The sequence below is a fragment of the Amblyraja radiata genome, chromosome 13, assembly GCF_010909765.2.
Source record: "Amblyraja radiata isolate CabotCenter1 chromosome 13, sAmbRad1.1.pri, whole genome shotgun sequence".
Classification (NCBI taxonomy): domain Eukaryota; kingdom Metazoa; phylum Chordata; class Chondrichthyes; order Rajiformes; family Rajidae; genus Amblyraja; species Amblyraja radiata.
Window position 1 is genome coordinate 32,361,296 of NC_045968.1, and position 15,468 is coordinate 32,376,763.

At 44.8% G+C, this 15,468-nt stretch overlaps 1 protein-coding gene across 1 annotated transcript in view; it reads right to left on the reverse strand.

Annotated features, from left to right (window-relative positions):
• Positions 1-15,468, reverse strand: part of ephb1 (EPH receptor B1) — a 413,679-nt gene that overhangs the window by 174,348 nt on the left and 223,863 nt on the right. The window contains exon 4 of the mRNA XM_033031666.1: positions 635-790. Coding sequence (XP_032887557.1) covers positions 635-790 — 156 coding nt within the window. The remainder of the gene's footprint in view (positions 1-634; positions 791-15,468) is intronic.

The following is a 15,468-nucleotide window of genomic DNA, read 5'->3' on the forward strand; positions in this document are numbered from 1 at the left end:
CAGCCCTGTCTGGACTGACGGGACACCAGCGCTGCTTCTCCACGCTGGCCATATTTCCCGCAAGTCCAGGGAGGGCTGTAGGTTCACCTGGCGGGACACGCAGAGTTGAGCTGGGTTTAGCGCTGCTTCTCTGCGCTGGCTGTGGGCCTGTGGGCCTGGGGGTACAACTCCCGTCTGACTCCTGACCTCTCTGGCCACCCGTGGAGAGAGGGGGGGGCACTCGGGTTGGGACGGGACAGTGCCGGAGACCCGGCGGGATCGATCCTGGCTGCGGATGAGGTGCAGGTCTGTGCCACGTCTCCCTCCTCCAATCCCCGTGCTCTATCCTCAGCCCCACCCTCCCCTGCCCCCCCACTCCTCCCTCCTCCAATCTTCGCGCAGAATCATCATGCCCCGCCCCATTGCCTGCTGACTGACGTCTCTCTCGTCCAATCGGCGCCCTCGATCATGAGTCCCACCCCCACTGTCTCGCGGAAAGCGGAGATTTTAAAATCCGGATTACAAAAACTTGGGGGGGATGTCCCCCACCTCTCAAAAGATGGGGGGGACGTGTCCCCTCTGGACCTCCCCGGGTTTTCCGCCCCTGGTTTCAAGCATCGCCACATTCCTTGCATGTATTCAGCCTTCTACTTACTTGTACAAGACATTGCAGGCAAGTCGAAGGCCGCTCGATAATATCCGTTACGACATAAACACACGCTGGATGCCTCAATCAAAGACCTGCTGTTGGCAGGGCAAGGGATGCACAGCTCACTGCCTTGGTTTGCTTTAAACGTCCCAGAATGGCACGCTGGAAAAGATAGAGAGAGAAAGTCACTTAAACTGCATCTCAGTCGTGAAACAAGCACAGATTTTCTCACATCTCAGGTCTGTACCGCACCAAGTCCGCACACATCTCCTTACCACAGCAGACACTTGCCACCTCGACAGGTCTGTGGTGTTGGCCATTGGAGGATGTCTTATGGAGGATAATGGTCCTCCAGCCTTATCTGACACAAGTTAAGACCCAAGGCAATGGATTGCAGGAAGCAATTTTCCCGAGAAGCCATTATTACAAATTCTTACATCATTTCAGAATACCCATTCTTGCAGAATTAGGTTATTTAATAGTAAACCAATTGTAATACCAAGTAGGATGTTTAATAGTAGAAATTCTGATTTAGATCCAAACTGTCTCAAAAATACCCAGGAATACCGAATACATCAACAGCAAAGATATAAAGTGCTGGAAAAGCATCAGCAGACAGAAGGTGTCGCAAGAGAACCAATCAACGCCTTGGGGTCTGCAAACCTTTGTCAGTACCGAGAGGTTGATTGCTTCTCTCTCCATAGATGCTGTCTGTATTGATGAGTTTTTATCCTACAGCAGTATCTGTTTTTATTTCACAGTTCAAGAATCTGCAGCTTTTTAAAATATTTTCTAGAACATTAAGAGGATGCCTAGCACGTCTCAACCCAACTACTCCAGTGGGCATACATGTAAGAATATATACACCTATTGCCTAATACGACTACCCAAAAATTCAATCCCATAATGATACATTTTCTCTGTTAAGCAATTGAAAATTAATATTTGTTGGAAAAAATTGATTTAACGACCATTTGCGTTGTTTAGTGACACATCAGAACTTGCCCAGCGTTTCATGCTGTGAATCATCCTTGAACTCTGATGTGATTTCTGAGTTGGGGAGACAGGGATGACATCATTCCTTGCACAGGCTCCTCCTGGAACATTCCCCATGGCCAAAACATCACCGGTTGTGTGAGGTTGGGTCCCCAGGCAACACAGCAAGACTATTTCTGCAGTGTTGGACTAGGCTTTACGTGCCAGGTAAATTAATGACTTCAATGAAAATCCAATCTGAGACATTCCACTGCGATTCTTCCCACAGACATGGCTGGACCTACTGAGTGTTTCCAGCTTTCCTCTGGGGATAGAGTCACACAGCATAAAATCTGGCCCTTTGGCCATTCATCTGCACTGTCCTTCAACCACCTGTTTACACAAATCCCATTTTACTCTGCCCATATTCCCATGAACTTCCCCCAGATTCTACAACTCACCCACGCACTAGAGGCATGGTACAGCAGCCAATTAAGCTAAAAATGTTTGGTAACTTGCCCCGAGTGTGTGGGTGAGTGGGAGGAAACCGTAGCATCTGGGAGAAAAATCACACTGTGAGAGGGATAACGTGCAAACTCCATACAAACAGGATTGAACATAGGTCAGGATTGAACATAGTTCACTGGAGCTGTGAGGCACTAGCACCACCTGCGGCACCACTGTGCTCCCAGGTTTAATTTAATTACTTACCTGCATCCTCTGGGGACCCCCCCTCCCCCCACCCCACAGCTAACCTTATGACCACTTCTAACTCCAGACACTGACCAAGGTTTAGGCCTCTGTCTGTGGTCCCTGAATTCCCACATGCTAGTCCTCTCCCCATCACTACAAATCCAACTATGTTCCCCCATATTCCAAAATGCTGGACTGATACATTGGACCCCCGACATGTGGCTGATGACTCCCTGAACGCACCCTGCCGCTGGGTCCTGCAGTACATTCCCTGGGGTGCAGTGATGTTTCTGTGCGACAGGGACCCCAGAAATCCTCATGTTTTAGGACCACAATGCGCCTCTTGGAGTGGATGTTAAACCACCCTCTCAGCTGGATGTGAAAGGTCCATAATGAACTAGGCGGCCTGGCATTCCATATGCAATAATAAAGAACAAATATACAACAGTCTGGGACTGTCACACACAGAAGCTTAGAGCACAGAAACAGGCCCGAAGGCATATTGAGTGCACACTGACCATCAAGCATCGGTTTATGCTAATTCTGCATTCATATCTTTTTATTCCGCCCACATTTCCACCAACTCCATTTGCATTCTATCACTCCTCTACATGCTAGGGACAGGTTGCCTATCAATTAACCTACCAAACCGTATGTCTATGGGCGTAAACTGGAGCAGCTGGCAGATACCCACGTGGCCTTAGGGAGAATTTGCAAACTCCACACAGACAACAACAGAGGCCAAGATTGAACTCTGGTCGCTGGAGCTGCATGGCAGCAGCTAGTTGCATGACTGCGCCTCCCAAAGCCTTTTGGGTTTTTATACCCTATTGGCCCTGTAGGAGGGAATAGTAATCACAAATACTGATGTTCATACACGTGGCAACATGCTGTGCATTGTTTCAGTCTGTGTACAAATGCTATGCACACACGGTATACAGTATTAAACACAACATGTACTAGGTTGTTCAGGAAGTCTACACTAGCGAGTCATTAAAGAGCTTTCTCAGTCGGTCTATTACTAATTGTCCCTCTCACCACACCACTGTAGAGCACTGGGCCAATTACTGGCAGTGAACCGCTTGGGTTCATTTCTGAAACAACGTAGCTTGTTCTGGCTGTTCACTTCTCAGCCATCTTTCACTCATACTATCAGCATAAAACACTTGAATTAATAAACTGCAATTTCTCAAACTGTCACGCTATGAATTTGTCAGATCTGTCAGTTCCTGTTACGGCTCTGTCAAATGTTAGAGTACCAATAAAACTAAAGTCCTCATATTTTATTTCCCTCTCTCATTCTGCTGAGTACTTCGTATCTGGTTAACAGTTCTCATCTCTCCCCTCAAATATCACGGGCAGGGAATGAACAGGACACTGGGCAAAAGTCCGTCAGGGGAGTGGTCTCGACAGCAAGGTTGTGTCACATAGTTGTACAGCACATGTCTTTCGGCCCGATTCATCCATGCCAACCCAGCTGCTTATCCGCACTATTCCCATTTTCCGGCATTTGGCCCCCATTCCTCTATTCCTCTCCTATCCATATACCCTTCAAAATGCTTTTTAAACATTGTAATTGTATCCGCTTCTACAGTTTCTCTGGCAGCTCATTTCATTCCATATTCCCTTCACCCTCCATGTGAAAAACACAACCCTCAGCTCCTCTCTAAATATCTCCCATCTCACCTTACACCTGTTCTTTAGTTTTAAATTTCTTACCTTTGGAAAATAACTGTGTCTGTTCACCTTATCTTTGCCCCTCATAATTGTATAAACCCTGCACTACAATGAGAACAATCGCACACTATCTAATCTATCCTTGTAACTAAAGTCCTTTATTCCACGCACCATCCTGGAGAATGGTTTCTGCAGCTGCAACATGATGTTTTCTGGTTGGTTTACTCACTACCTCTGCAAGCAAGCAAAACACTCCTTCTCTACCTTATCCACCTAAGTCACAATTTTCAGGGTGCCATGAATTGTGTCCTAAGGTCATCCTGCACATCAACCCTTCTATGCTCTTTGCCATTTACTGTATATGTAACATAATTTGTTTACAGTCATGCATCTGACGGGTTTGAGGAGATATAAAAAGACTACGGTCCAAAACAACATCTGTGAGGTTTAACATAGGTTCAAGAGCAGGAGGCTGTGAGACTCTTGAACGCGCCATTAGTAGACCGATCGTAGCATTTATGAAGAGAATAATTGGCTGAAAGGACATGGATCTGAGCTTCAGCTCACACAAAGTGTATGTACCAGCACCTAACTCCATGCCCTGCTTTCTAACCAGATTGCTGTGAGCCACCAAATTCTATCTTTGACACATTAACACATGCAAGAGTGCTACCCATTTATCACCCTCTTGAATCTTGTTGAATCTTTATGCTTTTGCATGGCTTCTACTACAGCCAAACTTCCCATCAATACCACCGGGGGGGGGGGTACCGAACAATGGCTGCCTTGCAAACGTTCTGTCTCGTCTTTTTCCTTCTTTGTGTTTTCAGTTTGTTGTAAAATGTATGTTTTAGTTTATCTTTAATTGTGTATTATGTGCGGGGAGGTGGTAAGGGGTGGGGGAATGTTTTTAAAATCTCTTTCCTCGATGGAGATGCCACTTTTTCCCCATCGTGTCTCCGTCTGCACTGCAACCAAACATCGTGGAGCTGGCAGCCTCTTGCTGGGGGCCTGTGGACTAAAAAACTCGGAGCTGGCAATCCCTTTGCCAGGGATCGACGTCGGAAGCTCCAGTCGTGGGGGCCTGCGAACTTAACAACGTGAATCTCGCGGTCCCTGGTTATGGATCGGCTTCGGGAGCTCCAACCGCAGGAGCTTTGACCGCCCCGATCATGGGAGCTTCGATCGCCAGCTGCGGGAGCTTCAATCGCCCCGACTGCAGATGGTTCAACTCCCTCGACCGTGGGAGTAAAGGAGGAAAGAAGATAAGACTTTATTGCCTTTCATCACAGTGGGGAATGGGGAGGAGCCGCTGTGGTGGATGTTTATGTCAATTTTTTATGTAGTTGGGTGTCTTGTTGCTTTTTTGGTACGACTGTATGGCAAACCAAATTCCTCGTATGTTGCAAAACATACTTGGCTAATAAATTACGATTATAATTATGATCAGGCAACAGTAGTGGATACAATAGCTATGAACCCCTAAGGTCCAGAAATTCCTCTCACTACAACATAATGTTGCATCATACATGGTCCAACTGTGAAAGTGAGACCACTGCAGAATAATGCTAAGTTGCTCAAGTGAAAAGACAAGGGTGAAAGTAGTTTATCATAACATGAGGGGAATAGATAAGGGATGGTCACAGGCCTCTTCCCAGGGTGGGAGAGGCTAAAACTAGAGGATATGGGTTTAAGGTGAGAGGGGGAAGATTGAAAAGAGACTTTCACACAGAATGTGATGGATATATGGAACAAACTGGCAGTTGATGTGGCAGAGGTGGACACAATAGCAAAGTTTAAAAGCATTCGGATAGATGCAAGGGTAGAAACGGTTCAGATGGATCTGGGCCAAATGGGACTAGCTCATGTAGGCAATTGGTTGGCCAGGGCAATTAGGGCTGAAGGGGCCTGTGGTATTGCTATATAATTCTATGACTTTATGACTCTTTCATTGGACTGAGCACCATTGTGCTGGGAGAGAGAGATCGTCTTTGAGATGTTAATCAAACACAAACTCTGCTCTCTCTCAGGTGTGCATAAGCAATTCGCTGCCAATCATCAGAAGAAGATTGGAGAGAATGTCTGCAGAGTCTTGGCCAATAGTTGCCTGTCAACGTATCTCCTTGCTTTGCATGGAATGGTTCTATGTGCGATTTAGCTGACACATGATTTGATGACAGCAGTGACCTAATTAGCAATAAAGGGCAAAGGCATCTCCTGCGATCCCATTGAATTTCCAAAATAATTTCAAAGTTTTGGAGAGGGTGACCCCAATTCTTGGTCACCTTTCATGGACTCTCGCAGAAATTCTTAGGTGATCACAGGGAATGTGTGAGCAGCTGCAGTCTGCTTCGACCTAGGGCAGCTTGCAAAACTGCTGGAAGTAACACCCATGAGTTTTAACCACGGGCTTTGAGCCAGATCATTCCAGTAACCTCACGCAGCCTGTAATACGGTTGCACAATGTGATAAAAGCTGGTTCTGGTAATTGTGAGATTAAGAAAACACTGATAGTCTTGAATTGGCTGATACCCAGAGTTGATAAATGTATCAGCCAATTCCCAAACACCTCTCACAGGAAACCACTGAAGGATTACTACCAGTTCCCTGCTCCCTGAAACATTGGTTGTGCACTACACATCCATGATGAAGATAATTCAGAATGTTTATTTCAATCTTCTCCAGGGCAATTGGCTCTTTTATATAGACCATCGCTTGAAAATTGGGCACGATTTCATATTCAACCGAATTACATCCTTCTAAAGCTTTCCTTATGAAAATAAGCCAGTTATCTGATCAAAATAAATTGCTTCACTTATTGCATCTAATTTATATGAAAAAGCAATATCGCTTACTGTTGTTTTCATATTTGTCTTGAGTTATTAAAGAGACATTACCTGCAAGAAAGATTTGAGCAATTTTGTCTGAAGCAAGCTCTGTGTTTATGAAAAACATTTTTCCCTCCAATGACAACAGCAAGCGGGAAAGTGAGTATGATGTCATCTACAATTCTTCTCTGCATTTTCATGCAAATATCATTCATACATCTCCTTTAATTCAAACAAAGTATCTACCCCCAACCTTTCATCTGTCTCCTCGCTGGTCTGAGACCCTTCCCCCTCAATCGATCTAATTTAAACCATCCTGAATAGCACTGAACAGTCCCTCATGGTAGGCTGATCCAGAAGATCAAGATGCATGTCCACAGTGACCTGGTAGCTTGGATTCAGACCTGGCTTATCCATAAAAAATAGAGGGTAGTGGTGGAGGTATTTCCAGACTTAGGAACAGCTTCTTCCCCACCGCTATTCGACTGCTAAAAGTAGGGCTTGCTCTAGGGGAGCGGCCTGTTGGAGAGCGGCCTTGTTGAGGTGAAGTGTGTCTTTGGCTCAAGAGTCTTCGGCGAGGAGGCTGAGGCAAGGAGGCTACACTTGATTCAAAATTTGTGATTTTTTTTTGTCCAAGAAATGGCAGGCAAGTTGGTACAGTGTGTTTCCTGCAGGATGTGGAAAGTCTGGGACACTGCTGGTGCTTCTGACAACTACACCTGCAGAAATTGTGTCCAGGTGCAGATCCTGAATGAACGTGTTGGGGAACTGGAGCAGCAGCTGAATGACCTCAGGGCCATCCGGGAAAACAAGAGTTTCTTGGACAAGACCAACAGTGAGGTTGTCACATCAAGGATACAGGAAGAGCGAAGGCGGGTGACAATGAGAAAAAGGAGTAAACGTGGAGTACAGGAGACCCCGGTGGCTATACCCACTGTAAACAGGTGCACCCTCTTGGGAGCAGATGACACAACAAGATTGAGTTGTAGCCAGGCATGTGATTCCAACTCTGGTGACGAGGCTCAACGGGGAAGAGTGACGTCAGGCAGAGCCATAGTGGTGCGAGACTCCATCGTCAGAGGTGCGGACAGGAGATTCTGCGGTAGCAGGCGAGACTCAACAATGGTGTGTTGTCTCCCTGGTGCCAGGTTCCAGGACATCTCGGAGCGGCTGCACGGCATCCTCAAGAGTGAGGGGAAGCAGCCGGAGGTTGTTGTGCATGTTGGCACAAAAGATGTAGGTCGAAAGAGGAAGGAGGTTCTGCAACAAGAATTTATGGAATTGGGTAGAAGACTGAAAAGCAGGAACTGCAGGGTAGTGATCTCAGGATTGTTTCCAGTACCTCGTGCTTGGGAAGTTAACCATAGGAAGATTGGGGAAATGAATGTGTGCCTGAGGAGTTGGTACAGGGGGCAGGGATTCAGGTTTCTGGATCATTGGGATCTCTTCTGGGGCAGGGATGACCTGTATAAAAGGGGCGGGTTATAAAAGAAAAAAATGTATAATGTATAAAATGTATAAATGCAAAAATGTATAAAAGAAAAAATGTCGGCGCCCATTACAGGGCACCATAATGTTTGGGACACATGGCTTCACTGGTAATGTCCATGAATCGCTGACTTCAAGCAGTCATTGCATGCAAAGGATATGCAACAAAATACTGAACATGACTACTTACATTATGGTGTCCTGAAATGGGGGGGGGGGGGGGGCTATGTATAAACACTGCTGTAATTTCTGCATGGTGAAACCAAAATGTATAAAAATGGCCTTTATTAAAATCTGACAAAGTGAACTTTATCCACATATGATTTTTATTATTACAAATCTCAAATTGTGGAGTACAGAGGAAAATAAATAAATGACAGGTCTTTGTCACAAACATTATGGAGGGCACTGTACATAATATAAAATAATGAAAAATAGAATAAATTAATAACTGTAATACTAGGTAACTATAATAATGCATAAACTGGTCAACAAAGCCACAGTCCACAGAAGATCAAAGTTGCTGAGGTTAATGTTGTTTTAGTATTCAAGAGCCTGATGATTGCTGGCAAAAAACTATTAATCGCCCTCTTGATGAATCTTCTAACATCACACTTGGTGATTGAGATTACAATGCCATTGGGGGCTATGAAAACAAGTGTAGCCTTTTGGATACTGTTGGGGAGGGTGATCAAGCAGGAAAAGCAGGAGCAGCAGTCAGGTCTGTGTCAACAGGCCTGGCTCTGAGGCACAGTGTGGTAAGATGAAGGTAGACACAAAATGCTGGAGTAACTCAGTGGGACAGGCAGCATATCTGGATAGAAGGAATGGGTGACGTTTCGGGTCGAGAGGTAGGATGAAGTCAGACAGGGACATTTGCTCATGCTACTTTGAAGGATTTAAACTAGACTGTCGGAGGGAGGGGTCCCAGGCCAGAAAGGAGACAGATGAGAAGTTGGGGGCAAATACTGTAATCAGGGAGAGCAAGATTATCAGATAGGACAGGCAGGTACATGGCAGAGAGAGAAGACAGACAGCTAGCTTAACCTTTATTTCAATGCAATGCTCAAGGCAGACAAACTCAGTGTGTGTTAGCTCAGGGGACTGGAAGATTATAGCTTTTACAGAAACATGGCTGAGAGACGGGCATATTCTTGGATGATCGTCCAGTGAGATTTTATGGGTAGCACTTTTCAGCAGGAAGGGAATATTCACTTTGATGGAACTGTTTTAGTTGGAGATTTTAACTTGAAAAATAACTTGGACAGGGTGTAATTTGTTAAATGTGTCCAAGAAAGCTGTTTTAATCAAAATATAGAGGGGCTTAGGAATGAGGATGCAACACTCGACCTCTTCGGAAATGTGGTAGGGCAAGTAACAGAAGCATCAGTGGAGGAGCATTTTGGGACCATTGACCATGATTTTATTCATTTTAAAGTAGTTATGGAGAAGGATAGGACTGGCCACGAGTTATCTTAAATTCGGGAAAGGCAGATTTTAGAGGCAGAAACTTGCATGGGTAGATTTAGAGAGTCCGTTTGCAGGTAAGGGGGTGGCTTGCAGGTGGGAGGCTTTCAAAAGTGAAAAAGAAAGAGCACAGGAGTAGTATGTTCTTGTTAGGGTGAAGGGGACAACCTCATCTACTGCATCCATTGTTCCAGGTGTGGCCTCTTAAATATCAATGAGGCCAAACGTAGGCTGGACGATCGTTTAACTGAACACCTTCCCTTGGCTTACTGATCTCCCGGTTGCCAAACACTTTAAATCCCCTTCCATTCCCACACTGACCTTTCTGTCCTGGGCCTCCTCCATTGCCAGAGTGAGACCAAATGCAAAATGGAGGAACAGCAACTCATATTTCGCTTGGGCAGCTTACAACCCATCGGTATATTGATTTAACTAACTTCAAGTAACCCCTGCATTCCCTCTCTCCGTCCCTCCCCTACAGAAGTTGGTGTAATAATTTCACTGTCATCCTGTTGAGCTTTATTGTCTCTATTAACTCGTTATCACCTACCCCACAACCAACAATGGACCGTTTCCTTGGTATTGTTACTTTTTGCACATCTTTCATTCCTTTGTTTTATATTTCTCTATACCACGGTCTTCATTTCTCATTTCCTTTCCCCCAGACTCTTAGTCTAAAGAAGGCTCTTGACCCGAAACATCGCCTATGCCTTTTCTCTAGAGTTGTTGCCTGACCCGCTGGTTTACTCCAGCTTTTTGTGTCTATATTCAGTTCCTTCCTACACATTTTAAAAATTCAATTGGTTTCAAAACCTGTTAAAGCAGACAGTGAACTTTATGTCCTGGTGGCTCCTAATGACCTGGAACCAGGATGGTGGAACAAAAGCAAATTACTGATTTAAAAGTTCAGCATTTCAAGGTCATACTGTAAACCTGCGTAGCAATGGCGATTGGGAATTGGAACCGATTGGATTGCTGCACATCAAGCCAAATGGCCTACTTTGTGAAGTGAGCCTAAATTCTTTTCAAAACCAACCACACTTACACTTGTCGACAACCTCCCCACCTGGGGAACCTGGGTTCAGATCTGCAACTTGTAGCTGGACCTCGAACATTCTGCTGTGGATTTTATCCAAACATAATTAGTTCTGCTCATTATCTTTTATTAGCGCAGTCTGCAGGTTAATGGAAGTTTATCAAAACGTTCCCTTTCCATTTCCCCCAACCTCTCTCCCTCCTGGTGACCTTTGGTGGAATTACACAGACAAACAGAGGCCTGTGATAACAAGACAGCCATATGTAGAGCTGCCTGATGACCTGGGTCAGCTCCACGATAACCTCAGCACGGACCATGCAATCATTGGAAGGAAACAGCAATTATTTACATCCTTCGCGGTGTTTCAAGCAATCAAAGCCTCTCAGTGGCATTGCTTCCCCCCCCCCCCCCCATTACACAGAGAATTCCAAAGCATTGGAAAAAACAATTATTTTTTTCCCAAAACTTCATCGCTCTCCTGACCTCATATCCTAACAAATGACTGCACGTTGAAGGGAAATACCTGCATTTTCCTGCACCACTTCACTGCACAAATAGTAGCAACTTCAGGGTCTGTATGCAATGGTTCAGTGCCTTTCTGCTGATGGTGCTTTGATTAGTCCAGTGAAGAGAAAATAAATTTGCAATGACTCTCCAGGACATGGACACATTTGTCTGGTTAGACTGGACACACACAGGGGATATTTTCCATTCATTTTAATGGGAAGCAGTTGCTGTGAGAAGACAATAGACAATAGACAAAAGACATTAGGTGCAGGAGTAGGCCATTTGGCCCTTCGAGCCAGAACCGCCATTCAATGTAATCATGGCTGATCATCCCCAGCTAAGACAAGCACAGGTCAATTTAGATTTTAATATCCTTGCAATGATTCAAATGTTTACGTATTTGCAAATATTTTAGAATTTTTAACTTTTATTCTTATGTGTTTAAAAAAATTTCAACTCGTATTTAACAAAAACATAAAGTGGTGCCAGAACTCAGCAAGCCAGGCAACATCTGTGGAGGGAATGGACAGATGACTTTTCGGGTTAAGACACTTCGTCATATTTTTCAACTTTAACCATCTTTGAATGCTTTGGAATCTGAGAAATATTCAAGTCTAGAAGTTTGTGTGTGTGTGTGTGAGGTTTTGTTTCATTGGTCAACATTAGTTCACATGAAGAAATGTGCAATTTTCCAGCATGGTTGATGAAATAATAAAGCAGAGGCATTTTAAAAGGTAAGAGACTGGCAGACATTGGTCTCCTTAGGGACTGGGATATATCTCTAGTCACAGACCACAGTACAGTGACAAAAGATCATGAATGGATGATCTGCAGTTAACCCTCATTCTTAAATCCTTTAGAGTCAATGAAACAATTTCCCAAATTATTTTAATGTGTGAGTATACAGAATACAGAAACCAATTTCCAAATGACAAACTCTCAATAAACACTGTTTATGATAACGATCAGATAATCTGGAGGTGGGCTCAGCAAACAGTTAGAAAACAAGCAAATGATACTGTAGTGATTATTCTCATGGATCTTTGAATAAACCTGAAAAAATATCATGGGTCTTGATATGTAACCTGGAAAAAACTACACCTGGAGAACAAAGATTCTTTGAAAAAATATATTTACTACAAAAAATTGTATCAAAGATTCATGAGATAAATTCTGATGATCAGGGTCTAGGTCTATGATGGTTCTTGGTTCTTGGTTTCTTGGTCCTCCAAAATATTCCAAATGGAATTTAAACTGGAGGTGGTACCTCATGGTGGTACCCCATCTCCCCCCTCCCCCACACCTCTCACCCCCTCCCCTCCCTCCTCCCCTCCCCCACCCCTCTCTCCCCCCCTCTCCATCTCCCTCTCCTCACCCCTCTCCCTCTCCCTCTCCTCCCCCTCCTCCTCCCACCCCCATCCCTCTCTCCCCCACCCCCTTCCCTCTCTACCCCACCCCTTCCCTCTCTCCCTCCGCCCCCTTCCCCTACCCCTCTGTCCCTCTTCCACCTCTCCCCCTACCCCTCCCTCCCTACTCTTCCACTTCTCTCCCACCTACCCCACCCCTTTCCCTCCCCCTCCCTTCCCCTCCCTCCCCCTACCCATGTCCCTCTTCCACCACTCCCCCTACCCCTCTACCCCTCCCTCCCTACCCATTCTTCCACTTCTCTCCCCCCCTCCCCCTCCCACTCTCCCTCCCCACTCTCTCCCCCCACCCCTCTCCCCATTGGGAGATGGCATTATTGGAAATAGAAGCAGGAGCAGGCCAATCTCTTGAGCACACTTGGACTTTCAACAAGCTAATGACATCTTTCAACATATCCATTTCCTGTCCTTATATCTCCTTTCTTAATATTCAGAAATGTATTTCATCTCAGATCTGGATCCAAATAGTCAGAGGGTTTCCAGAGCCCTCTGGAGTAGAGAGTGAAATGCCATCAAAGTGTGTGAAGAAATCTCTCCTCACTTCAGGTCCTCCCCTTAACGGAACACAAAGAGTCCTAATTCCTGTGAATACTAACGTACAGGTACAGCAAGTCAAGTCAAGTACTTTATTGTCTCACGCACAAGTATGGTGAGGTCCAATGATAATCTCATTTGCAGCAGCATCACAGGCAGAATGACTCAGTCCACACAAACATAAATTAAACATTAGTTCTACAAGTCAGATAAAAGAGGAAACAAAAATACATACAATGATACAGCATAGAAACAGGCCCTTTGGCCCAACATGCCCATACCGGCCAACATGTCTCAGCTACACTAGTCCCACCTGCCCGTGTTTGGTCCTCATCTCTCCAAACCTGTCCTTTCCATGTATCTGTCTAACATATTTCGAAAACAGCTCCATGATAGTGCAAGAGGTGTCCACTGTAATATACTGAATCTCTTTAAACTTCGAAGAAAGTAGAGGCCCTGGTATACCTTCTCCGTGACTCCATCTAGATGTTATGCCCAGTATCAGGTTATTAAAGATGTTAATGGCATGAAAGTTGCTGTTAACTCTCTCCATCCCCAACCCACCTATGAAAGGTGCTGTGTGGTTTCTAGATTTCCCTTTCCTGAAGCCAGCGGTAAATCGTATGTCAGTATTAAAAGTTGGCGGAATTGAGTACAAAACAAAACATGTTTTCTTGCAATTACATAGGCCCCTATGAGTACACACCTGGAACAATATGAACAATTTTACTCTCCTTAGCTAGAAAGGAATGCACTTACTATAGAGGCAGCAGTGCTATAATTTACCAGATTGGCTCTTGGCTTGGCAGGTCTGTCAGACACGGAAAGATTGAGAAGCTAAGCTTTTATTCTTCAGCATTGAGAAGAATAGGAGGTGACCTTAATGAAGCATGCAACATTCTTAGAAGGCTCAACAGAGTAGATGTAGGGATAATGTTTTTCCTGACAACTAAGTTCAAAGGCGCATAGTAACCCCGTAAAAATATAAAATTCTGCTGAAGGATTTAGGATATGAGACATCCCTTTCCACAGATGGTGCCTGATCAGCTGCGTGTTTCTAGCAATTATTTTATTTAGGTTTTTGTTCAAATTTCTAGCATCTGCAGGTTTTTTTGATTTTCAGATAAAATTCCAAAGATACTTAACAGGGTAGAATCTGTCAATTGACTCGACTAGAAGACTCAGAATAAGATACTAGTGCAACTGGTCGAGCTGCTGCCTCACAGTGCCACAAACCTGCGTTCAATTCTGAATTCAGGTTTTGACTGTTGTGGAATTTGTACATTCTCCTTGCGAATGTGTGGATTTCCTGTGGTGTTCTGGTTTCCTCCCACAACCAACATCCTAAAGATGTGGGATTTGTAGGTCAATTGGCCTCTGTAAATCACCCCTAGTATGTAGGGAGTGGATACGATTGCGGGATAACATAGAACTACTGTGAACGGATGGTCAGCGCGGACTTGGTGGGCCAAAGGGCCTGATTCCATGCTGCATCTTTCAATCAATCTTTGGGACTGAGAACCTCCAATTTACTATAAGACTTGTGACTATCTATAACTAAGTTCCACAGAGAGCAGTGGGTGTTCAGTCAACAGGTACATACACAAGGATTTCTACCGCAGACACGTAAAAAGTACAGGAAAGTGAAACTAGCGCCAAGGATCCATCATGGCTTTATTGAACGTCAGCGTGGACTCAAAGAGTGAAATGGCCTCATATTTCTTATGCTCCCCTCTGAATGAGATTGAGGGGCATGTAATGAGATTCTGACCTGCGAGAGTTGATTTAAACATGGTTCCCATTGTCTAAAGTAGGACACCAGCCCCCGGCAGGAATTACAACAACTAATATTCAAAGCAATAGCAGCGAATGCAGATGAAATCGCCAGCAGCAGCAGCAGACAGAACAATCTATTTGCTTGGTTACTCTCGAGCCGCAGTGCTCAAACCTACATCCATGCCATGAAACTGGAGGTTATGATATATATCAACCGGCCAAGCACCTTTTTTAATTAAGGCCATTGGGTTCCATAGCCTCCATCCATCTGCAACAGAGGTCGAGTGCAACCCATCATCAATTAGCTCTGGGGCAGAGCCGGCTGATCACAAGGAGGGAAGAGAGAACACATGAAGAGGTAATATTCCAGCACAGCGTGGCCATCTGTTTGTTTAAAGCTGATTGGGCTTCTCTGGCAATGGGAAAGAGACCATA